General features: G+C 47.8%; 1 protein-coding gene across 4 annotated transcripts in view; it reads left to right on the top strand.

Annotated features, from left to right (window-relative positions):
• The window catches only part of LOC112253658 (histone deacetylase 4), a 93,175-nt gene that overhangs the window by 21,992 nt on the left and 45,230 nt on the right, over window positions 1-25,953 (top strand). For 2 of the 4 annotated variants that reach the window (XM_042323784.1, XM_042323783.1), the window contains exons 4-7: window positions 16,184-16,458; window positions 19,344-19,494; window positions 20,912-21,035; window positions 22,247-22,365. In XM_042323784.1, coding sequence (XP_042179718.1) covers window positions 16,184-16,458; window positions 19,344-19,494; window positions 20,912-21,035; window positions 22,247-22,365 — 669 coding nt within the window. Of the gene's footprint in view, window positions 1-12,833; window positions 13,096-16,183; window positions 16,459-19,343; window positions 19,495-20,911; window positions 21,036-22,246; window positions 22,366-25,953 lie in introns of those variants that run through there. The other 2 variants (XM_042323786.1, XM_042323785.1) reach the window with 2 other exon arrangements.

Here is a 25,953-nt window from a genome sequence, read left to right as displayed (position 1 = left end):
CCAAATAGGGCTATCTACTATACCAACCCTACCTTGTCACAACACAACTGATTGGCTCAAATGCATTAAGAAGTTCCACAAATGTACTTTTAACAAGGCACCCCTGTTCATTGAAATGCATTCCAGGTGCATGAAGCTGGTTGAGAGAATGCCAAGAGTGTGCAAAACTGTCATCAAGGCAAAGGGTGGCTACTTTGAAGAATTTCAAATATAAAATATATTTTGATTTGTTTAATAGGTTTATGGTTACTACATGATTCCATATGTGTTATTTCATCATTTTGATGTCTTCACTATTATTCTAAAATATAGAAAATAGTAGAAATTAAGAAAAACCCTTGAATGAGTGGGTGTGTCCAAACTTTTGACTGGTACTGTACAAAAGTATGTGGACACTCCTTCAAATTAGTGAATTCGGCTATTTTAGCCACACCCATTGCTGACAGGTATAGAAATAGTCTGTCCTCAGTTGCAACATCAGAACAGGAACTGTTTGTCGGAGGTTTCATGAAATGGGTTTCCATAGCCGAGCAGCTGCACACAAGTCAAAGATCACCATGCGCAATGCCAAGCTTCAGCTAGAGTGGTGTAAAGCTCACTGCCATTAGATTCTGGAGCAGTGGAAACGTGTTCTCTGGAGTGATGAATCACGTTTCACCATCTTGCAGTCTGACGGAGAAATCTGGGTTTGGCGGACTCCAGGAGAACGCTACCTGCCCGACTGCATAGTGTCTGCTCTAATGTTTGGTGGTGGAGGAATAATGACCTGGGGCTGTTTTTCATGGTTCGGCTAGGCCCCTTAGTTTCAGTAAAGGGAAATCTTAACATTACAGCATACAATGACATTCTAGACGTTTCTGTGCTTCCAAATTTTGTGGAAGGCCCTTTCCTGTTTCAGTATGACATTCCCCCATGCACAAAGCGAGGTCTGTACGGAAATTGTTGATCAGTGTGGAAGAACTTGACTGGCCTGCACAGAGCCCTGACCTCAACCCCATCGAACACCTCTGGGATGAATTGGAACGCAGACTGTGAGCCAGGCCTAATCGCCCAACATCAGTGCCCGACTTCACTAATGCTCTTGTGTCTGAATGGAAACAAGTCACGGCAGCAATGTTCCAACATCTGGTGGAAAGCCTTCCCAGAAGAGTGGAGGCTGTTATCTTGTTATGGCTGCAATCCCGATATCGGGATAAGTGTCATCAACAACTGCTGAATAGCATAACGCTACATACAATAAATATTACTATAAATATTTATATTCATGAAATCACAAGTGCAATATAGGAAAACACAGCTTAGCCTTTTGTTCATCCACATGATTTTGAAATTATGCTTTACAGTGAAAGCAATCCAAGCGTTTGTAAGTTTATCGATCGCACGATAAAACATTAAGTACACTTAGCATCAGGTAGCTCGGTCACAAATCAGAAAAGCAATCAAATTAATCGTTTACCTTTGTTGATCTTCGGATGTTTTCACTCACGAGACTCCCAGTTACACAACAAATGTTCCTTTTTGTTCCATAAAGATTATTTTTAGATCCAAAATACCTCCGTTCATTTGTTTGTCGCGTTATGTTCAGAAATCCACAGGAAAGAGCGGTCACGACAACGCAGACGAAAATTCCAAATAGTTTCCATAATGTCCACAATGTTTTTTATAATCAATCCTCATGTTGTTTTAAAAATATATAATCGATATTATATCAACCGCAAATGTCTTTCACAGTAGGAGAGGGGAAAACAATGGCTGTCCAAATTCTGTTGCGCGAGCAAAACTCACGTGATCACTTGATGCGACGTTATCGTTCTGGCTCATTTTTCAAAATAAAAGCCTGAAACTATGTCTGAAGACTGTTGACACCTTGAGGAAGCGATAGAAAAAGGAATCTGGTTCATATCCCTTTAAATCCAGCAAAGGGAGACTATGGAACATGGAGTTTTCAAAATAGAAGCCACTTCCTGTTTTGATTTTCCTCAGGGTTTCGCCTGCAATATCAGTTCTGTTATACTCACAGACAATATTTTGACAGTTTTGGAAACTTTAGAGTGTTTTCTATCCAATACTAATAATAATATACATATATTAGCAACTGAGACTGAGGAGCTGGCCGTTTACAATGGGCACCTTTTCATCCAAGCTACTCAATACTGCCCTTGCAGCCATAAACCGTTATAGCAGGGGGGACAAACTCCATATTAATGCCAATGATTTTGGAATGAGATGTTCGACAAGCAGGTGTCCATATATTTTTGTTCATGTAGTGTAGCTTATCCAATAGTGATATATTGAGGTAAATCCATTTAGAATTTACCCGGTTTATCTCCATCACTGCTGACACTCGCAATGTACCAGTAGGTTGGTAGGAAATAGATGTTGCAGGCTTCACATTCACACTCGGCACAGCACCTGGTTTCAGTCAGTCTCAAATCGAATCCTGCCATCGGAGTCCTCCGGGGAGAAATGAGCACTGGATACAGTAGAGGTACGCACAGTTCCCATACTCCAATCTGTTCACGTCAACCAGACACACTGGTCCAACTTAAAAGGTTGCTTCTCATTTTTGGGTCACAAATGAGTTGTAACCCCGTCCTTGTGGGTATTACTGCACTACTCGTGTATTACTGCACTAGCTACAAATGACGGAAAACTACAACACTCGCTCGACTACCAAACGCACAGGAGACGAGGATTTATGTAGTTTCTTCTTCATGGATGTACATAGTAGCTCGGGAACACTTGGTTTGGAATGTAATACCATGCTAGCATGGCTAGTAGCTAACGTTAGCCAGCTGGAACTAGATAGGTAGCACCTTTGTGGGTAGTTCTGAAGATATCTGGAAATAAGTGAATAAATATGTAAAAACGCTAAAACATAACTATGTTTGTAGTTATAGGTAACCAGATCGTGCCTACAACTAAGCTACTACTAAGTCTTTGACCACACTTTTGTTGCTTCCTACCTTACCTTTTGTGACTAGGGGGCAGTATTTTCATTTTTGGAAAAATAATGTTCCCGTAGTAAACGGGATATTTTGTCAGGACAAGATGCTAGAATATGCATATAATTGACAGCTTAGGATAGAAAACACTCTAAAGTTTCCAAAACTGTAAAATATTGTCTGTGAGTATAACAGAACTGATATTGCAGGAGAAAGCCTAAGAAAAATCCAATCCGGAAGTGACTCATCTTTTGAAAGCTCTGCGTTCCAATGCGTCCCTATTGAGCAGTGAATGGGGTATCAACCAGATTACTTTTTCTCCGTATTCCCCAAGGTGTCTACAGCATTGTGACGTAGTTTTACGCATTTATGTTGAAGAATACCCGTAAGCGGCTACATTGCGCAAGTGGTCACCTAATGGCTCCCAGAGTGATTCTCGTGTAAAATACAGAGGTAACCATTATTCCAATCGGTCCTACTGAAAAACCAATTGTCCCGGTGGATATATTATCGAATAGATATTTGAAAAACACCTTGAGGATTGATTATAAAAATGTTTGCCATGTTTCTGTCGATATTATGGAGCTAATTTGGAATATTTTTAGGCGTTTTCGTGACTGCAATTTCCGGGCGATTTCTCAGGCAAACGTGAAGAACAAACGGAGCTATTTCGCCTACAAAAATAATATTTTTGGAAAAAAGGAACATTGGCTATCTAACTGGGAGTCTCGTGAGTGAAAACATCCGAAGCTCATCAAAGGTAAACAATTTAATTTGATTGCTTTTCTGATTTCCGTGACCAAGTTACCTGCTGCTAGCTGGACAAAATGCTATGCTAGGCTATCGATAAACTTACACAAATGCTTAAAAGCATATTTTGAAAATCTGAGATGACAGGGTGATTAACAAAAGGCTAAGCTGTGTCTCAATATATTTCATTTGTGATTTTCATGAATAGGAATATTTTCTAGGAATATTTATGTCCGTTGCGTTATGCTAATTAGTGTCTCTGTCTCTTTCTCTCTGTCTCTTTCTCTCTGTCTCTTTCTGTCTGTCTCTTTCTGTCTGTCTCTTTCTGTCTCTCTTTCTGTCTGTCTCTTTCTGTCTGTCTCTTTCTGTCTGTCTCTGTCTGTCTGTCTGTCTGTCTGTCTCTCTCTCTCTTTCTGTCGCTTTCTCTGTCTCTCTTTCTGTCGCTTTCTCTGTCTCTCTTTGTCGATTTCTCTGTCTCTCTTTCTGTCGCTTTCTCTGTCTCTTTCTGTCTCTCTTTCTGTCTCTCTTTCTGTCTCTCTCTCTTTCTCCCTGTCTCTCTCTGTCTGTGTCTCTGTCTCGCGCTCTCTCTCTGTCTCGCGCTCTCTCTCTGTCTCGCGCTCTCTCTCTGTCTCGCGCTCTCTCTCTGTCTCGCGCTCTCTCTCCACACCATGTGTTGTTCTTTATTCAGCTGCAGTGACACCATTAAATATTGAAATATCCCTTACTGACATCATAAAAGATTTCTGGGGACTGTTGTCATGGAAACCGTGTACGTCTTGTACTGCCGTCCACAGACAGATATGGAGAACCCCATTCAATACTCTGACTCAATGGACCTCCTCGCATATGCTCTATGGGCACTTTTCTACTTGTATTTCTTTGTGTTCCAGAATAAGAAGGCAGTAAGAGTGTACACCCGGCTGTGTGACTAGCCTGAATGGTGCAACTGCCTCATTTGAACCACAGTCATGTCCCTGGTTAGCATTGTTTAGCCCACTCATTGAAGCACGCTATATGTGGATGATGTCAGTCTCTCCAATGCTGTTGATACAGCTTCTATAATCGGATGCATTAGATCCAGGGTAGGAGTGGTAATCTTGGCTCAGATCCCCCCCATCTGTCCATTCAATATTATGTAAAAGGCTAAACTGATCCTAGATCAGTTCCTACTGTGAGATGCTTGACACATCCAGCCGCTGGTGTCCAGTTCCAGACATTTGTCTGTGTGTAATACCCAGTGTGACCCAGTCGTCATCTGATGCCACCCCAGGATAATGCTTTGGTGTGTGGAAAACGTCTCCCATAACACACGTCTGCCCCCCCGGTCCTCTCCTCGCTCAGATGTATATCCATGTGGTTGATACACATCGAGCTCTCGAGTCGTGATGCATGGCAAAGAAAACATCTCTCGCTTAAACGGCTTATTTGTCATTTGAGAAAGGAAATGAGATTTGACCAGAGTGGTCGAGCTGTTTTGCCTGTCTGGTGTTGGTTTTCATCTCTGTTGAGTTTGATACTGAACCATGTTAATACCTGATGACCCAACTCAGAACGGGGGTCCCAACTTCCCCTGATACAGGTTCTCGGTTATCGTTGCTTTAGCCTGAATAGAGCTCGGGGAAACACTGCTCCCCCAGCAGGATGAGGATGAGCCCTTTTGGAGATCAACCTCTGCTTGAACCTGTCTTCTCCCACAGACATGGAGGACAGAGCGTCTCCTGTATGACCGTGACGTGCGCCCTCGTCCATAGATTAGTCTGGGTTAAGTAGCGAGAGATGTACTTGTGCACGTATGTATGGGCACCCTCATATCCTCACGTCTCACCCTTCTGTTCCTCACGTCCCACATCTCCCCCTTTCTCTCCCCCGTCCCTCTCCTGGCTGCAGCGCTGCAGACTGGAACGCTGACGTCAGCCGGAGGCCCGGGACAGGCCGGAGCGTGTTGGGATGAGTCGGGCTCGCTGCACACAGACGCCCCACCTCTCTCTCTGTCACTAGAGGAACACAGACACCCCACCTCTCTCCCTGTCTCTCTGTCACTAGAGGAACACAGACGTGTTGAGGAACTCCACTGTCTCTGTCTGTAAGATGAGCTGCCAGAGGGCGGCTGCAAGACACTAACTGACAGACAGACCGGCCATTTGAATGACTGATCTCTGATAGAGTTCCTCGTGGTTTCCTGTGGGGTGTTGGCTTGGACGTGTTGACTCTCGTTCTCTGTCCCTCTAGGTATTAATATGAAAGCCTGGTGTACATGAACCTGCACTTATTGTCACTGTTTTGCAAAATCTCTGGTTTCCTTCATAATCATTGATCTTGAACCACCTGAAAGGTGAAAGCAGGACCCATCCAACCTTTGACCTTCCAGTCCCCATACAGACCACTCTCTCTCCTTGTTTTGCCACCCGTCAGGCCTTGTGACAAACTTCTCACCACATCTCTAAACGTGGTAAATAATATCTCCCCGGCCCATTCTGACCGGCGATAGGCAGGGCTCGGCCTGGGTTGAGCTCGACATCTATTAGACTTAATGACTGGAGTGTAGAGCCTTTGCAATCAGACTGAGGGACATCCTCAGACAACAGGCTTTAAATCAGAGCTGCGCTTCAGAGCGAGCAGCTGTACTGTCTGGTAGATCTATTTCTATCTGTGTTCTGTAATGGGAGCCGGCAGAGGGAGGGGGCAGGGAGGCCCCCCAGGGGTGGTAAACACATTGTTTATCTGAGGAGAAAAGAGAAGGGTGAGGCAGAGGGAAGAAACAGGAGAGATGTAAATAGATAGATAGAAAAGTGTGATAGAGATGTGTGTGGAGAGAGTGGGCCAAAGAGGCTGAAAGAAAGGGGGACAGAGCGAGAAAGAAGAGAGAGAGTAGTAGTGGTGGTTTATATGGAGTGTTGGAGGGAGTCTGTTTGGTGTCATGAATAAGCCAAGTCACTACTGAATAATCTATGGCTCACATGGTGGGAAGCTTCCCTTGTGGAAGCTGAAAATAGGAAGGGATAACAGGGGGAAAACAGTGAAATGTCTCAGCCACCTCCCTCCACATCTCTCCATCTATTTCTCAGGTTTTTCTCTCTTCATTTGAGGTACTGTTGCACATGCTGTATTACACAAGGAGCCGTGAGCTGTTATGAATGTTTATTTCAGGTTATATAATGCATTGTAAGGTCTAATAATGCATTGATAGAATGAACTATAAATTATTTAATATCATCCATTATAGACCAGTAGCTGATAAGGGGTGTTACCAAAATGTATTTGCGTCAGAAATAATTCCTCTTATTATAAATAAAATGAGTGGAATTCCTGGGTAAGACGGTAGGATTTTACACAAGACACCGTTGAGAGGCTTTCAAAGCCGTTTAGATGAAGGAGGAAAAAACTCTGTCTTCCTGCCAGCCGTGTTTTGGTGCAGGTAGGTGATTGTGTAAGAACTACTTTTGGAGGGCTTTCTTTACTGCAAGCCAGGTGTGTCTGCACCAGAGTACACGTTGGCCCTTGTTTTGGTGCAGGTAGGTTACTGTGTAAGAACTACTTTTGGAGGGCTTTCTTTACTGCAAGCCAGGTGTGTCTGCACCAGAGTACACGTTGGCTCGTGTTTTGGTGCAGGTAGATGATTGTGTAAGAACTACTTTTGGAGGGCTTTCTTTACTGCAATCCAGGTGTGTCTGCACCAGAGTACACGTTGGCCCGTGTTTTGGTGCAGGTAGGGTACTGGGTAAGAACTACTTTTGGAGGGCTTTCTTTACTGCAAGCCAGGTGTGTCTGCACCAGAGTACACGTTGGCCCTTGTTTTGGTGCAGGTAGGTGATTGTGTAAGAACTACTTTTGGAGGGCTTTCTTTACTGCAAGCCAGGTGTGTCTGCACCAGAGTACACGTTGGCCCTTGTTTTGGTGCAGGTAGGTGATTGTGTAAGAACTACTTTTGGAGGGCTTTCTTTACTGCAAGCCAGGTGTGTCTGCACCAGAGTACACGTTGGCCCTTGTTTTGGTGCAGGTAGGTGATTGTGTAAGAACTACTTTTGGAGGGCTTTCTTTACTGCAAGCCAGGTGTGTCTGCACCAGAGTACACGTTGGCCCTTGTTTTGGTGCAGGCCCAGACGGCATCCCCAGCCGCGCCCTCAGAGCATGCGCAGACCAGCTGGCCGGTGTGTTTACGGACATATTCAATCAATCCCTATACCAGTCTGCTGTTCCCACATGCTTCAAGAGGGCCACCATTGTTCCTGTTCCCAAGAAAGCTAAGGTAACTGAGCTAAACGACTACCGCCCCGTAGCACTCACATCCGTCATCATGAAGTGCTTTGAGAGACTAGTCAAGGACCATATCACCTCCACCCTACCTGACACCCTTGACCCACTCCAATTTGCTTACCGCCCAAATAGGTCCACAGACGATGCAATCTCAACCACACTGCACACTGCCCTAACCCATCTGGACAAGAGGAATACCTATGTGAGAATGCTGTTCATCGACTACAGCTCGGCATTCAACACCATAGTACCCTCCAAGCTCGTCATCAAGCTCAAGACCCTGGGTCTCGACCCCGCCCTGTGCAACTGGGTACTGGACTTCCTGACGGGCCGCCCCCAGGTGGTGAGGGTAGGCAACAACATCTCCTCCCCGCTGATCCTCAACACTGGGGCCCCACAAGGGTGCGTTCTGAGCCCTCTCCTGTACTCCCTGTTCACCCACGACTGCGTGGCCATGCACGCCTCCAACTCAATCATCAAGTTTGCGGACGACACAACCGTGGTAGGCTTGATTACCAACAACGACGAGACGGCCTACAGGGAGGAGGTGAGGGCCCTTGGAGTGTGGTGTCAGGAAAATAACCTCACACTCAACGTCAACAAAACTAAGGAGATGATTGTGGACTTCAGGAAACAGCAGAGGGAACACCCCCCCATCCACATCGATGGAACAGTAGTGGAGAGGGTAGCAAGTTTTAAGTTCCTCGGCATACACATCACAGACAAACTGAATTGGTCCACTCACACAGACAGCATCGTGAGGAAGGCGCAGCAGCGCCTCTTCAACCTCAGGAGGCTGAAGAAATTCGGCTTGTCACCAAAAGCACTCACAAACTTCTACAGATGCACAATCGAGAGCATCCTGGCGGGCTGTATCACCGCCTGGTATGGCAACTGCACCGCCCTCAACCGTAAGGCTCTCCAGAGGGTAGTGAGGTCTGCACAACGCATCACCGGGGGCAAACTACCTGCCCTCCAGGACACCTACACCACCCGATGCTACAGGAAGGCCATAAAGATCATCAAGGACATCAACCACCCGAGCCACTGCCTGTTCACCCCGCTGCCATCCAGAAGGCGAGGTCAGTACAGGTGCATCAAAGCTGGGACCGAGAGACTGAAAAACAGCTTCTATCTCAAGGCCATCAGACTGTTAAACAGCCACCACTAACATTGAGTGGCTACTGCCAACACACTGTCAATGACACTGACTCTACTCCAGCCACTTTAATCATGGGAATTGATGGAAATGATGTAAATATATCACTAGCCACTTTAAACAATGCTACCTTATATAATGTTACTTACCCTACATTGTTCATCTCATATGCATACGTTGATACTGTACTCTATATCATCGACTGCATCCTTATGTAATACATGTATCACTAGCCACTTTAACTATGCCACTTGGTTTACATACTTATCTCATATGTATATACTGTACTCGATATCATCTACTGTATCTTGCCTATGCTGCTCTGTACCATCACTCATTCATATATCCTTATGTACATATTCTTTATCCCCTTACACTGTGTATGACAGTAGTTTTTTTTTTGGAATTGTTAGTTAGATTACTTGCTCGTTATTACTGCATTGTCGGAACTAGAAGCACAAGCATTTCGCTACACTCGCATTAACATCTGCTAACCATGTGTATGTGACAAATAAAATTTGATTTGATTTAGGTAGGTGATTGTGTAAGAACTACTTTTGGAGGGCTTTCTTTACTGCAAGCCAGGTGTGTCTGCACCAGAGTACACGTTGGCCCTTGTTTTGGTGCAGGTAGGTGATTGTGTAAGAACTACTTTTGGAGGGCTTTCTTTACTGCAAGCCAGGTGTGTCTGCACCAGAGTACACGTTGGCCCGTGTTTTGGTGCAGGTAGGTGATTGTGTAAGAACTACTTTTGGAGGGCTTTCTTTACTGCAAGCCAGGTGTGTCTGCACCAGAGTACACGTTGGCCCGTGTTTTGGTGCAGGTAGGTTACTGTGTAAGAACTACTTTTGGAGGGCTTTCTTTACTGCAAGCCAGGTGTGTCTGCACCAGAGTGCACGTTTGCCCGTGTTTTGGTGCAGGTAGGTTACTGTGTAAGAACTACTTTTGGAGGGCTTTCTTTACTGCAAGCCAGGTGTGTCTGCACCAGAGTGCACGTTGGCCCGTGTTTTGGTGCAGGTATGTTACTGTGTAAGAACTACTTTTGGAGGGCTTTCTTTACGGCAAGCCAGGTGTGTCTGCACCAGAGTGCACGTTGGCCCGTGTTTTGGTGCAGGTAGGTTACTGTGTAAGAACTACTTTTGGAGGGCTTTCTTTACTGCAAGCCAGGTGTGTCTGCACCAGAGTACACGTTGGCCCGTGTTTTGGTGCAGGTAGGTTACTGTGTAAGAACTACTTTTGGAGGGCTTTCTTTACTGCAAGCCAGGTGTGTCTGCACCAGAGTACACGTTGGCCCTTGTTTTGGTGCAGGTAGGTTACTGTGTAAGAACTACTTTTGGAGGGCTTTCTTTACTGCAAGCCAGGTGTGTCTGCACCAGAGTACACGTTGGCCCGTGTTTTGGTGCAGGTAGGTGATTGTGTAAGAACTACTTTTGGAGGGCTTTCTTTACTGCAAGCCAGGTGTGTCTGCACCAGAGTACACGTTGGCCCGTGTTTTGGTGCAGGTAGGTTACTGTGTAAGAACTACTTTTGGAGGGCTTTCTTTACTGCAAGCCAGGTGTGTCTGCACCAGAGTGCACGTTGGCCCGTGTTTTGGTGCAGGTAGGTTACTGTGTAAGAACTACTTTTGGAGGGCTTTCTTTACTGCAAGCCAGGTGTGTCTGCACCAGAGTACACGTTGGCCCGTGTTTTGGTGCAGGTAGGTGATTGTGTAAGAACTACTTTTGGAGGGCTTTCTTTACTGCAAGCCAGGTGTGTCTGCACCAGAGTGCACGTTGGCCCGTGTTTTGGTGCAGGTATGTTACTGTGTAAGAACTACTTTTGGAGGGCTTTCCTTACTGCAAGCCAGGTGTGTCTGCACCAGAGTGCACGTTGGCCCGTGTTTTGGTGCAGGTAGGTTACTGTGTAAGAACTACTTTTGGAGGGCTTTCTTTACTGCAAGCCAGGTGTGTCTGCACCAGAGTGCACGTTGGCCCTTGTTTTGGTGCAGGTAGGTTACTGTGTAAGAACTACTTTTGGAGGGCTTTCTTTACTGCAAGCCAGGTGTGTCTGCACCAGAGTACACGTTGGCCCGTGTTTTGGTGCAGGTAGGTGATTGTGTAAGAACTACTTTTGGAGGGCTTTCTTTACTGCAAGCCAGGTGTGTCTGCACCAGAGTGCACGTTGGCCCGTGTTTTGGTGCAGGTATGTTACTGTGTAAGAACTACTTTTGGAGGGCTTTCTTTACTGCAAGCCAGGTGTGTCTGCACCAGAGTGCACGTTGGCCCGTGTTTTGGTGCAGGTATGTTACTGTGTAAGAACTACTTTTGGAGGGCTTTCTTTACTGCAAGCCAGGTGTGTCTGCACCAGAGTACACGTTGGCCCGTGTTTTGGTGCAGGTAGGTTACTGTGTAAGAACTACTTTTGGAGGGCTTTCTTTACTGCAAGCCAGGTGTGTCTGCACCAGAGTACACGTTGGCCCGTGTTTTGGTGCAGGTATGTTACTGTGTAAGAACTACTTTTGGAGGGCTTTCTTTACTGCAAGCCAGGTGTGTCTGCGCCAGAGTACACGTTGGCCCTTGTTTTGGTGAGAGGAAAGTGGGATACAGGCGTGGTTATCTCCGTGAACTTGATGCAAGTGTTGACGTCACTGCGAGCCGGGGGAGATGGCCAGATATCGATGTTTATCTTGCCAAAATAAGTGGCTCCCGTGAGAGACGTCACATAGTCAGGTTGTTGCTGAAATGGAATCCGAGCTTGTGCACCGTGGTTTAAAACAACTGGAGAGTGGATGCTTATAGTTGTGTGCGGCCTACCTGTGGCCCGGCTAGACTGAACCCTTCTACTGTAGGCCTTCCCCCATGTCCTTCCACTGTCCCATAAACCAATGCTCTGTGATGTAGAACACAACTGTGAAGTTACTCTTACGCTTCCGCCCGCTAGCAACGCCAACGTCAGAGCAAATAACACAAAGGGGGTGTGTGTTGACGGGGAGTCTCCTAGCAACCATGAAGAGCCCCTATAGCCTTAATTAGTTCACTTGAGGCTATAGACATATATTTCACAGAACCGTGATCTGAAGAATAGAGAGCTGTGTGTGTGTGTGTGTGTGTGTGACGCCAGATCAATGTCCAACACTGTGGGTGTATTTCTAGAGGGAACTAGTTCTCTGTACTCAGAGGGAAGAGGGGGGAATCAGTGTCAACAGAGGAAGACAGAGAATAGTTTTTTTCCTCCGTCCACTCTGCTATCTATCTCCTGTGTATCTGCCGTCGGTTCCAGGAAATGGAGGAGCAGCAGAATAAACAGACAGCAGGCCTACGACTGCCCTGTGATGTCACCAGCACAGAGAGAGGGAGGAGGGCACAGAGACGGGTACAAAAGAGGGAGAGGGGAGGGACACAGAGACTGGTAAAAAGAGGGAAGCAGGAGAGGGGAGGGACACAGAGACTGGTAAAAAGAGGGAAGCAGGAGAGGGGAGGGACACAGAGACTGGTAAAAAGAGGGAAGCAGGAGAGGGGAGGGACACAGAGACTGGTAAAAAGAGGGAAGCAGGAGAGGGGAGGGACAGAGACTGGTAAAAAGAGGGAAGCAGGAGAGGGGAGGGACACAGAGACTGGTAAAAAGAGGGAAGCAGGAGAGGGGAGGGACACAGAGACTGGTAAAAAGAGGGAAGCAGGAGAGGGGAGGGACACAGACTGGTAAAAAGAGGGAAGCAGGAGAGGGGAGGGACACAGATGGGTAAAGACAGAGGAGGGACACAGAGAGGTAAAGACAGAGGAGGGACACAGAGAGGTAGCTAGCGAGGGAGCAGGAGTGTTGAGAAAGCAGAACAGAAAACTGAGGAAAGGAGAGGAGGACAGAGACTGACAGAAATATAAAGAGCAGCACCACTAAAGCTAAATAGATCCTTACACACGGCAGAGACGAGCTGTAGAGGAGGAAACGATAGGAGGGGGGAAAGAGAAGAGAGGAGAGCGTTTATCGCCATGATCACAACAGCGCTGATGGGTATGTCAATTATATATGTTCTATTACACATTGCTTCTCTGAAAGTAGTTCCTCACTCTGTCTCTCTCACTCTGTCTCTCTCTCACTCTGTCTCTCTCTCACTCTGTCTCTCTCTCACTCTGTCTCTCTCTCACTCTGTCTCTCTCTCACTCTGTCTCTCTCTCACTCTGTCTCTCTCTCACTCTGTCTCTCTCTCACTCTGTCTCTCTCTCACTCTGTCTCTCTCTCTCTGTCTCTCTCTCACTCTCTCTCTCTCTCACTCTGTCTCTCTCTCTCTCTGTCTCTCTCTGTCTCTCTCTCACTCTGTCTCTCTCTCTGTCTCTCTCTCTCTCTGTCTCTCTCTCACTCTCTCTCACTCTGTCTCTCTCTGTCTCTCTCTGTCTCTCTCTGTCTCTCTGTCTCTCTCTGTCTCTCTGTCTCACTCTGTCTCTCTGTCTCTCTCTGTCTCTCTCTCACTCTGTCTCTGTCTCTCTCTGTCTCTCTCTCACTCTGTCTCTGTCTCTCTCTGTCTCTCTCTCACTCTGTCTCTCTCTGTCTCTCTCTGTCTCTCTCTGTCTCTCTCTGTCTCTCTCTCTCTCTGTCTCTCTGTCTCTCTCTCACTCTGTCTCTCTCTCTCTCTGTCTCTGTGTCTTCCTTTCTGTCTTTCTTTCTGTCTTTCTTTCTTTCATTCTGTCTTTCTTTCTTTCTTTCTGTCTTTCTTTCATTCTGTCTTTCTTTCATTCTTTCTGTCTTTCTTTCTTTCATTCTGTCTTTCTTTCATTCTTTCTGTCTTTCTTTCATTCTTTCTGTCTTTCTTTCATTCTTTCTGTCTTTCTTTCTTTCATTCTGTCTTTCTTTCTTTCTTTCTGTCTTTCTTTCATTCTTTCTGTCTTTCTTTCTTTCTTTCTGTCTTTCTTTCTTTCTTTCTGTCTTTCTTTCATTCTTTCTGTCTTTCTTTCATTCTTTCTTAAACTATTCCTCTCTATTACATTCTATTTCTCTCTGTCTCTCTCTCACTCTGTCTCTCTCTCTCTCTGTCTCTGTGTCTTCCTTTCTGTCTTTCTTTCTGTCTTTCTTTCTTTCATTCTGTCTTTCTTTCTTTCTTTCTGTCTTTCTTTCATTCTGTCTTTCTTTCATTCTTTCTGTCTTTCTTTCTTTCATTCTGTCTTTCTTTCATTCTTTCTGTCTTTCTTTCATTCTTTCTGTCTTTCTTTCATTCTTTCTGTCTTTCTTTCATTCTTTCTGTCTTTCTTTCTTTCTTTCTGTCTTTCTTTCATTCTGTCTTTCTTTCTTTCTTTCTGTCTTTCTTTCTTTCTTTCTGTCTTTCTTTCTTTCTTTCTTTCATTCTGTCTTTCTTTCATTCTTTCTGTCTTTCTTTCTTTCTGTCTTTCTTTCTTTCTTTCTGTCTTTCTTTCTGTCTTTCTTTCTTTTTCTTTCTTTCTTTCTTCTTTCTTTCTTTCATTCTGTCTTTCTTTCATTCTTTCTGTCTTTCTTTCATTCTTTCTTCTTTCTTTCATTCTTTCTTTCTTTCTGTCTTTCTTTCTTTTTCTTTCTTTCTTTCTGTCTTTCTTTCTTTCATTCTGTCTTTCTTTCATTCTTTCTGTCTTTCTTTCATTCTTTCTGTCTTTCTTTCATTCTTTCTGTCTTTCTTTCATTCTTTCTGTCTTTCTTTCATTCTTTCTGTCTTTCTTTCTTTCTTTCTGTCTTTCTTTCTTTCTTTCTGTCTTTCTTTCATTCTTTCTGTCTTTCTTTCTTTCTGTCTTAAACTATTCCTCTCTATTACATTCTCTTTCTCTCTGCGTGTTGGTTAGTGTTGTGTACACGGAGTGGTATAGTCAATGAGGTGATCACAGGCAGTACCAGTCAGTGGCTGCAGCATGTGTTTCAGAGCTAGGACATTATGGTTGTGTGTCTCTCTCTGCACGGGACAGAAGCGCCAGTCGTTGGTCTTGGAATGCTGTACTTGACTGTGTGTGGGAGGGGTCCTTAGGGAGGAGGGCAAAGAATTGGGGTAGAGAGAGAAAATATACATATTGGTGCAGCATCACTAAGTACGTTTCCATGAACACTTCTAATTGAATACTAAACAGATTAGAAGGCTGAGTATGTGGATTAGTCAGGTAAACGCTGTATTCTGCTTATCTTAATGGGCGGAAGGTCAAAATCGAAGTAAGCACACGGCCATTAAAACACCTGGTTTTCTGAGCGATCTTTCAAATTGCTAGGACACGTTAACCCGCTAATTGGAGTTTGAGCGGTGTATTTGATATGCGTATGACCCACCTAGCACCAGCAGCACAAGGTTAGTGAGTTAGGGGAAAACTTACAGCATCTTCAAAATAGGTTTCACATACCAACTGTATATGTCCCAACTCAAATGCTTCCCAAAAGGAACATGATCGCTGTGGAAAAACGTTTGATTGGTGATTTTTCTGTGTAGAGCCAAGTCCCATCAGGTAGCCTGATTTCAGATGTGTCCATGTAAACAGGATTATTATGGAAATTGCTCTTCTTGAAAAGCATGTCGACGTGATCTGACTATTCACTATTATTGTGAGGGTGAACGTACTCATTCATCTGATAAACCCAGAGACTCTGTCTGCCTTTAGTGTGTGTTGTGTGTGTGACTGTGTTTGTGTGTGACTGTGTGTGCTGCACCTAGTGTGGGTGTTAGCCTAACACGATTAAGACAGAGTTTCAAGCAAACATATCTGGCTGTCTGGCACGCTGTTGGGAAAACTTGTAGATAAATAATCTTCCAATCGCGACTATTTATTCAGATTTAATGGGGAGGAAGCCGTGCGATTGGAGGGCTTCCTGTAGCAGTGCGTTCTGGGGGTGGTTGGCCAGGGCCGAAGTCTCCACCACCACGCCACAGGTCAATGCAGTCTTTGTGAGAGGAGCGCTACACTTCATGTTTGACTTATCAGGGCCAGATGGACAGTACTGTGAAGGGGCTCTCTGTGCTGATAAGGATGCTCTGTGTGTGTGTGTGTGCACAGAATGTGATGGCTGTTTTATTTTATTATCTACTTGGGTCTCATCGTTTAGTCTTTTTTCATTATTCAATATGCATGGACTACCATTCTGTCTCTCTTCCTCTCTCTAGTGGACATTAACTCTGCCCTGCCCCTGCGTCTGCCCCCGGCTGCCATCCCCATGGACCTACGCATTGACCAGCACCATCACCAGCAGCAGCTGTCCATGTCTCCTTCTGCAGCCCAGGCGTCTGCAGCCCAGGCCAGAGAGCAGCAGCTGCAGCAGGAGCTCCTGTCCCTGAAACAGAAACAACAGATTCAGAGACAGCACCTCATCGCTGAGTTCCAGAGGCAACATGAGCAGCTCAACCGCCAGCATGAAGCCCAGCTACAGGAACATGTTAAGGTGGGGAGAGAGTGAGGGAGAGGGAGAGAGGGAGAGGGAGGGTGAGTGGGGTGGAGGGAGGGAGGGTGAGTGGGGGAGAGGGAGAGGGAGGGTGAGTGGGGTGGAGGGAGGGAGGGTGAGTGGGGGAGAGGGAGAGGGAGGGAGGGAGGGTGAGTGGGGTGGAGGGAGGGAGGGTGAGTGGGGGGAGGGTGAGTGAGGGAGGGAGGGAGGGTGAGGGAGTGAGAGGGAGGGTGAGTGGGAGTGAGAGGGAGGGTGAGTGGGAGAGGGAGGGAGGGTGAGTGGGAGAGAGAGGGAGGGAGGGTGAGTGGGAGAGAGAGGGAGGGAGGGTGAGTGGGGGAGAGGGAGCGAGGGAGGGTGAGTGGGGTGGAGGGAGGGAGGGTGAGTGGGGGGAGGGTGAGGAGGGAGGGAGGGAGGGTGAGGGAGTGAGAGGGAGGGTGAGTGGGAGGGGGTGAGTGGGAGAGGGAGGGAGGGGGAGGGAGGGTGAGTGGGAGAGAGAGGGAGGGAGGGTGAGTGGGAGAGAGAGGGAGGGAGGGTGAGTGGGAGAGAGGGGGAGGGAGGGTGAGTGGGAGAGAGAGGGAGGGAGGGTGAGTGGGAGAGGGAGGGAGGGTGAGTGGGAGGGAGAGGGAGGGAGGGAGGGTGAGTGGGAGAGGGAGGGAGGGAGGGTGAGTGGGAGAGGGAGGGAGGGAGGGGGGGTGAGTGGGAGAGGGAGGGAGGGTGAGTGGGAGAGGGAGGAAGGGAGGGAGTGGGAAAGGGAGGGAGGGTGAGTGGGAGAGGGAGGGAGGAGGGGGAGGAGGAGGGGGGTGGGGGTGAGTGGGAGAGAGAGAGGGAGGGCGGTGCAAGGCTCCGCTCCAGAAGCATGTCAAGAAAGATGGTAATTTCCCTCTCATACATGTCTAAACTAGATCTCTCTGTGTAGCAGAAGCCTTTCAAGCCCTATGATATTTGCCCTGCTCTTTGGGTCAGTGTTTGGGCCTGTAAGTGACCCAGATTCTGCAGATTGAAGGGCTGAGGGCTGATCCCAGTACAGTGCTAACAGCACAAGGGCTCCTTTGGCCTGTGGTGGGGCTGGAAGACCACTCAGGTAGCAGAGTGACGCAAAGCCAAGGCAGGGAGGCCCAGGCTCAATCAGCCCCATTCAGAGCCTGTACACACACACACCGAGACCTGCAGCGCACACGCCCCGAGACCTGCAGCGCACACGCCCCGAGACCTGCAGCGCACACGCCCCGAGACCTGCAGCGCACACGCCCCGAGACCTGCAGCGCACACGCCCCGAGACCTGCAGCGCACACGCCCGAGACCTGCAGCGCACACGCCCGAGACCTGCAGCGCACACGCCCCGAGACCTGCAGCGCACACGCCCGAGACCTGCAGCGCACACGCCCGAGACCTGCAGCGCACACGCCCGAGACCTGCAGCGCACACGCCCCGTGACCTGCAGCGCACACGCCCCGTGACCTGCAGCGCACACGCCCGAGACCTGCAGCGCACACGCCCCGAGACCTGCAGCGCACACGCCCCGAGACCTGCAGCGCACACACCTCTGCCTATCACCAAGACAGGTCAAGGAGTGGGAAAGAAATTAGGAGACAGACACTGGTGGATTGGAAAGAGGAAGACATGGAATCTTGTTGTTTTCCCTGTATACCTCTATAGAACTCTTTAGGTTAAGGTGTCTCCCCTTAAATGCACCAAAGGCTGGATTCCAAACTTAAAGCACTCTTCCATCTGCCCTTGAATATTGAAAGGGGGAAAGTTTGGGACCTATCCAAAACCATACCGTGCCTGCCTGCTGCTCTCCTGTCACGCACCTCCTCACCTCCCATATGAATGTATCCATCAGCAGGACTCTTGTTCCAGTCACCTTCCCTTGACGGTGAACACGGCTGCATGTCCTCGCTAGCAGGCGCTTATTTAACACACTAAACCATCCAAGGCAATAACAAACATCCCCCACAAAATACGGCCAATCAAATTAATCAAATATTGGAGTTGGGCACTCGACTAAGGAGAGAGAGAGTGTGTGTGGATCTAATGGTTCAGTTTGGTCGTGATGTAGAGGGTCCATGGTACGTAGAGAGGAAAGGTTATTCACGTATTGACTGGAGTGGTCTGGCTCCTGTAAACATGCTGGGAACATTTGCATGGACAGTGATTGGGTTGAGGCTGAATAGATGTGTTGTGATAGTGTGAGGTGACCAAGCTAGCATGTTCACTTGGGTCTAAGGTGAACGTGTCAGGAATGGGGGATAGCTGCGAGAGACCAGACCTGCAGGGCAAGGAGAGAGAAGGGAGGGACAAATCAGCATTGGCTCCTGGCTCCAGAACCAACAGCAGGGTGTTGTACCAACATTGAATTAACATTATAGTACTGTTACTGTAACATTGTAGTAACATAACGTTATCGCAGGAGCTCTCCTGGCTCTGGATGTTGTAGTAACGTTGTGTTACCCTCCATGCAGCACCAGCAGGAGCTCCTGGCCCAGGATGTTGTAGTAACGTTGTGTTCCCCTCCATGCAGCAGGAGCTCCTGGCCCAGGATGTTGTAACGTTGTAGTAACGTTGTGTTATCCTCCATGCAGCACCAGCAGGAGCTCCTGACCCAGGATGTTGAAGTAACGTTGTGTTCCCCTCCATGCAGCACCAGCAGGAGCTCCTGACCCAGGATGTTGTAGTAACGTTGTGTTCCCCTCATGCAGCACCAGCAGGAGCTCCTGACCCAGGATGTTGTAGTAACGTTGTGTTCCCCTCCATGCAGCAGGAGCTCCTGGCCCAGGATGTTGTAGTAACATTGTAGTAACGTTGTGTTCCCCTCCATGCAGCAGGAGCTCCTGGCCCAGAATGTTGTAGTAACGTTGTAGTAACATTATATTCCCCTCATGCAGCACCAGCAGGAGCTCTTGGCCCTGAAACATCAGCAGGAGCTGTTGGAGCACCAGAGGAAGATGGAGAAGCACCGTCTGGAGCAGGAACTGGAGAAACACCAGAGAGAACAGAAACTACTGCTGCTGAAGAACAAGGAGAGAGGACAGGAGAGTAAGCAGCTGGAACAATACATTATCATATTACTAGTAGAACTAAAATGGGGCCACTATGTACAAAAGGTGCTGTAATTTCTTAACGGTTCACCTGATGTGGACGAAAATATCCTCAAATTAAAGCGGACTGTCTGCACTTTAAGCTCTATTGTCATTGGCTGATTTCAAATCCAAACTTTTGAAGTATAGAGCCAAAAGAAGAAACAAAGCTTCACTGTTGCAGTAGTTACGGAGGGCAGTGTATATCTCTCTCTCACACCCAACCAACCTCCTTTCTGGTCATCCCTCTATTCTAGAGTGGATGTGCTTGTGTGTTGCTGCCGCGCTGCCTGCTCTCTGTCAGTGGAGAGGTGTTGAGAGAGACAGGCAGCAGGCTACAGGTAGAGGGCTGGCCTCAACACCACAAGGCCACTGGCTCATTAATTATCTAGTGGTATGGATGGGCTAAACACACACACAGGGTCACCAGACAGGATGGATGACAATGGCAGCTGCCCTGGAGGAGTTTGGTCTGATACAACCCTCATTAGTCTAGAGCTGAGGGTTCTCTCTGTCTGTCTCTCTCTGTCTGTCTCTCTCTCTCTCTCTGATTCTGTTCGTCTCGATCCTCATCTTCTCTCTCTGCACAATCACCAATTATAACGACAACGTTTCACGCGATATGAATGAAAATACCCTCAAATTAAAGTTGACAGTCTGCACTTTAACCTCATAGTCATTGTTTGATTTCAAATTCAAACTTCTGGAGTATAGAGACAAAATAAGAGAAAACACTTAATTGCCCCAATAATTACAGAGGGCAGTGTTTTGCACAACTTTGGGAATTGGAAATGTGACCGTTTGAATAGCCCATCATGTCAATGAGAGTCTGTGATAGATATAACTCCATGTACCCCCTATCAGGTGCAGTGGCCAGTACTGTCTTCTTACCCTGGTACCATGTACCCCCTCTCAGGTGCAGTGGCCAGTACTGTCTTCTTACCATGTACCCCCTCTCAGGTGCAGTGGCCAGTACTGTCTTCTTACCCTGGTACCATGTACCCCCTATCAGGTGCAGTGGCCAGTACTGTCTTCTGACCCTGGTACCATGTACCCCCTCTCAGGTGCAGTGGCCAGTACTGTCTTCTTACCCTGGTACCATGTACCCCCTCTCAGGTGCAGTGGCCAGTACTGTCTTCTTACCCTGGTACCATGTACCCCCTCTCAGGTGCAGTGGCCAGTACTGTCTTCTTACCCTGGTACCATGTACCCCCTATCAGGTGCAGTGGCCAGTACTGTCTTCTTACCCTGGTACCATGTACCCCCTATCAGGTGCAGTGGCCAGTACTGTCTTCTTACCCTGGTACCATGTACCCCCTCTCAGGTGCAGTGGCCAGTACTGTCTTCTTACCCTGGTACCATGTACCCCCTATCAGGTGCAGTGGCCAGTACGGAGGTGAAGATGCGACTGCAGGAGTTTGTGCTGAACAAGAAGAAGGCTCTGGCCCAGAGGAGTCTCAACCACGGGGGGTTGCCCAACGACCCCCGCTACTGGTACGGATGAGTACTGTCTCACACACACACACTCCTGTCCCGTCAGCTGTGTAGGGATGAGATCACACACACACGGAGGACACAGCAGACTATTTGGTCCTGTTGAGAGGAGCTCTCCCTCCTCAGCCTTGAGTGTTTATTATCGAGCCGTGGAACCCACGTCCAGCTGTGGTCTGTGTGTTCAGTATTAGGTGCTGTGTGAACCCACATTCAGCTGTGGTCTGTGTTCAGTATTAGGTGCTGTGTGAACCCACGTCCAGCTGTGGTCTGTGTGCTCAGTGTTGGGTGCTGTGTGAACCCACGTCCAGCTGTGGTCTGTGTACTCAGTATAAGGTGCTGTGTGAACCCACGTCCAGCTGTGGTCTGTGTACTCAGTATTAGGTGCTGTGTGTGTGCGTTCATGTTTTATAACGCATTTATAGAAGTCATTGGTAGAAACTGTGTGATCACTTTTTTGCAATTGTCTTAGTAAAATCATCCAGCACTCATCACACACATACAGTAAACCACTTCTCCACTACTACCATAATGACCCAGTGGAGTATAGAGTCAGTGTTATCAGGGCTCTTACTCACTCACTCACTAACTAACTAACTAACTAACTAACTAACTAACTAACTAACTAACTAACTAACTAACTAACTAACTGTAAAGAGTCTCCCAGCACTTTGGACCTAGACCAGCACAGCTTACCTTACTGCCTGAGATCAGTGTTGATCTGTAGCAGTGGCTAACTTCAATAGAGAGACATCAGCTCTGCTCTGCCCATCTTCCAGCCCAGGCTGACTGGGACCTCAGCCTGATCTACCCACTACTGAGGCACAGTTTTAGACTATTGAGACACACCCTATCCTGTAATCCTGAGTGAGGTCATGGCTTTAGACTATTGAGACACCACCCACCGCAGTGTTGTGTGATGAGGTATCTTAGTGGTTAGGGTGTTGGACTAGTAACCGAAAGGTTGCAAGATCGAATCCCAGAGCTGACGAGGTAAAAAGCTGTTGTTCTGCCCCTAAGCAAGGCAGTTAACCCACTGTTCCCCGGTAGGCCGTCATTGTAAATAAGAATTTGTTCTTTAACTGACTTGCCTAGTTAAATAAAGGTTTAAAAACAAATGAAGTATCTGATGGTTTCTCTGTGTGTGTGTGTGTGTGTGTGTGTGTGTGTGTGTGTGTGTGTGTGTGTGTGTGTGTGTGTGTGTGTGTGTGTTGTTGCAGGAAAACTCAGCACACTTCCCTGGACCAGAGCTCTCCTCCTCAGACTGGTATGGGTACCTACAACCACCCTGTCCTGGGCATCTACAACGCTAGAGACGACTTCCCCCTCCGCAAGACAGGTACTAAACACACACACACCTTGCTCTGCTAGAGGACTGTCTTGTAGGCTCTCTGTGGGCTCACACCTTGCTCTGCTAGAGGACTGTCCTGTAGGCTCTCTGTGGGCTCACACCTTGCTCTGCTAGAGGACTGTCCTGTAGGCTCTCTGTGGGCTCACACCTTGCTCTGCTCCTGTAGGCTCTCTGCAGGCTCACACCCTTGCTCTGCTCCTGTAGGCTCTCTGCAGGCTCACACCTTGCTCTGCTCCTGTAGGCTCTCTGCAGGCTCACACCTTGCTCTGCTCCTGTAGGCTCTCTGCAGGCTCACACCTTGCTCTGCTCCTGTAGGCTCTCTGTGGGCTCACACCTTGCTCTGCTAGAGGACTGTCCTGTAGGCTCTTTGTGGGCTCACACCTTGCTCTGCTAGAGGACTGTCCTGTAGGCTCTCTGCAGGCTCACACCTTGCTCTGCTCCTGTAGTCTCTGTGGGCTCACACCTTGCTCTGCTAGAGGACTGTCCTGCAGGCTCTCTGTGGGCTCACACCTTGCTCTGCTCCTGTAGGCTCTCTGTGGGCTCACACCTTGCTCTGCTAGAGGACTGTCCTGTAGGCTCTCTGTGGGCTTGCACTGCTAGAGGACTGTCCTGTAGGCTCTCTGTGGGCTGACACCTTGCTCTGCTAGAGGACTGTCCTGTAGGCTCTCTGTGGGCTGACACCTTGCTCTGCTAGAGGACTGTCCTGTAGGCTCTCTGTGGGCTCACACCTTGCTCTGCTCCTGTAGGCTCTCTGCAGGCTCACACCTTGCTCTGCTCCTGTAGTCTCTGTGGGCTCACACCTTGCTCTGCTAGAGGACTGTCCTGTAGGCTCTTTGTGGGCTCACACCTTGCTCTGCTAGAGGACTGTCCTGTAGGCTCTCTGCAGGCTCACACCTTGCTCTGCTCCTGTAGTCTCTGTGGGCTCACACCTTGCTCTGCTAGAGGACTGTCCTGCAGGCTCTCTGTGGGCTCACACCTTGCTCTGCTCCTGTAGGCTCTCTGTGGGCTCACACCTTGCTCTGCTAGAGGACTGTCCTGTAGGCTCTCTGTGGGCTTGCACTGCTAGAGGACTGTCCTGTAGGCTCTCTGTGGGCTGACACCTTGCTCTGCTAGAGGACTGTCCTGTAGGCTCTCTGTGGGCTGACACCTTGCTCTGCTAGAGGACTGTCCTGTAGGCTCTCTGTGGGCTCACACCTTGCTCTGCTCCTGTAGGCTCTCTGCAGGCTCACACCTTGCTCTGCTCCTGTAGTCTCTGTGGGCTCACACCTTGCTCTGCTAGAGGACTGTCCTGTAGGCTCTCTGTGGGCTCACACCTCGCTCTGCTCCTGTAGGCTCTCTGTGGGCTCACACCTTGCACTGCTAGAGGACTGTCCTTTAGGCTCTCTGTGGGCTCACACTTTGCTCTGCTAGAGGACTGTCCAGCAGGCTCTCTGCAGGTTCACATCTCCCCTCATTTAGATAGTATTAGAGCCTCCCACCATTAATCAAACCCAAATTAGGCTGTCAGAGGTTCTGCTGCCCCCTCAATGCAATCCCCAGGGCTCTGAGAGGTACTGTAAAGCTGTGAGGCGGGGTTATGAGGTTCACTTCAGCAAAGCAGCACTAAGAAGCTATACGTTATTTGAGTTCTAGATGAACTGCTGATATTAATATTTACTATCTTCACCACCTTAAACGTTCCGAACATGACAGACCTTTTATCACCTTGCCAAAGTTTTCATCATTTCTAAATCATACATCATGAAAAATCCCAGAGTGAACATAGTAGTTTAGAGAGGTGTACTCTACTGACAGTAGACGAAGTGGAAACTAAAATGGTGCGGCCGTGCCGGGCTGTGAAGCGGTGGTCTTCCAGTATAATTATTCACTTAGCGGGCTGGGCCTGTATGAACAGAGCACGGCCATGTTGACTCTAGCCCCAAGGCTGACTCAAGCTGCAGATACACCACAGTTGACACTGGCCACTGAGACCACATTCCACCCAGACTGAGAGAGACGAGACGGGAGGAGAGAGTCCGAGGGGAGTAGAACAGGGGGAGTGTGGGGAAAGAGGAAGGTAGAAGAGGAGAATAGAGAGAGACTAGACTGGAGGAGAGAGTCCGAGGGGAGTAGAACAGGGGGAGTGTGGGGAAAGAGGAAGGTGGAAGAGGAGAAAAGCCTCAAGGCTACACATAGACCACAGTTGACACTGGCCACATTCCACAGGAGGAGAGAGATTTTAGAAAAGAGAAGGTTGGAGAATAGGACAGATGAGGGAGGGAGGAGGAGAGTTTAGGGAATTACTTTTACCTTTACCTGCAGTTCTTTAACAGTGGTGGGCATGAAGGAAAATTAGACTAGGAGCGCAAGCCTCTTAAGAACATTGAGGCCGACATGCTGTGTTAGCGACATGCTGTGTTAGCGGCATGCTGTGTTAGCGGCATGCTGTGTTAGCGACATGCTGTGTTAGCGGCGACATGCTGCGTTAGCGGCGACATGCTGCGTTAGCGGCGGCATGCTGCGTTAGCGGCGGCATGCTGCGTTAGCGGCGGCATGCTGCGTTAGCGGCGGCATGCTGCGTTAGCGGCGGCATGCTAGCAATTTCACCATTTGGACTTTGGATTAAAAAAACATTTACTCTAGCTAGTATACCTCAAACTGAACCAACTTTTTACAGAACATGCCTTTCTCAATAACATGGAGGTTCGTGAAGCAATGCAGGGAGATATTGTCAGTTTTTGTGGGGTTTACGTATGTTAATTCTAGGTTGGGCACTGTTAGAAGAGCTGCTTATTTCATTGCTTCTACATAAATGTGGGGGCTGATAATGAGCTTTTGAATAACTGTTGCGTTTTTAAAAATTTTTATTAAAAAAATAAATATATTGTTTAGTTGAGTTCATCTAAGTGTTCATGCTAGCTTCGCAATTTTTGTGTGTGATTTAGACGCCGGTAAATGGTGAATTGCAGATTTGATTATGAACCTACATCTCCGCACACCCCTCCCCCCAAAGATTTGACATGCATAACACTTAGTCTCCCGCTGTCTGGCATATATAGGGGTTTGTAGACGGGCTTTATATCACAATGTGGTTCCAACTTTCATCAATGGGACACTCACTGTTAACAAGTACATTAACCTCTGTCTCTGTCCATTCAGCCAACATGGTGTTAAAACCATCTAGCTAGGTAATGCTTCAAGCTCACAGCCCCTATACCCTTCAAACTCAACTCTGGACCTCGAAAGCCTGTTTCACTGTGTTTTTAAAAATGATCAGGTAGAACAGAAAGCCAGCAGGTTCCGGACCTCGCAGGTTAACCTCTCTGGTACAAGTGGGATGCTAGCGTCTCACCTGGACAACAGCCAGTGAAATTGCAGGACGCCAAATTCAAAACAAGAGAAATCCCATAATTAAAATTCCTCAAACATACAAGTATTATCCACCATTTTAAAGATAAACTTCTTGTAAATCCAACCAGTGTCCGATTTCAAAAAGGCTACCGCAAAAGCACACCATGCGATTATGCTAGGTCTGCATCTAGCCATAGAATCCCATACAGCCATTTTCCAGCCAAGGAGAGTGTCACAAAAGTCAGA

This window comes from Oncorhynchus tshawytscha, linkage group LG07 (assembly GCF_018296145.1).
Source record: "Oncorhynchus tshawytscha isolate Ot180627B linkage group LG07, Otsh_v2.0, whole genome shotgun sequence".
NCBI lineage: Eukaryota > Metazoa > Chordata > Actinopteri > Salmoniformes > Salmonidae > Oncorhynchus > Oncorhynchus tshawytscha.
Note: the sequence above shows the minus strand (reverse complement) of the source record. Positions and strands in the feature narration are given on the sequence as shown.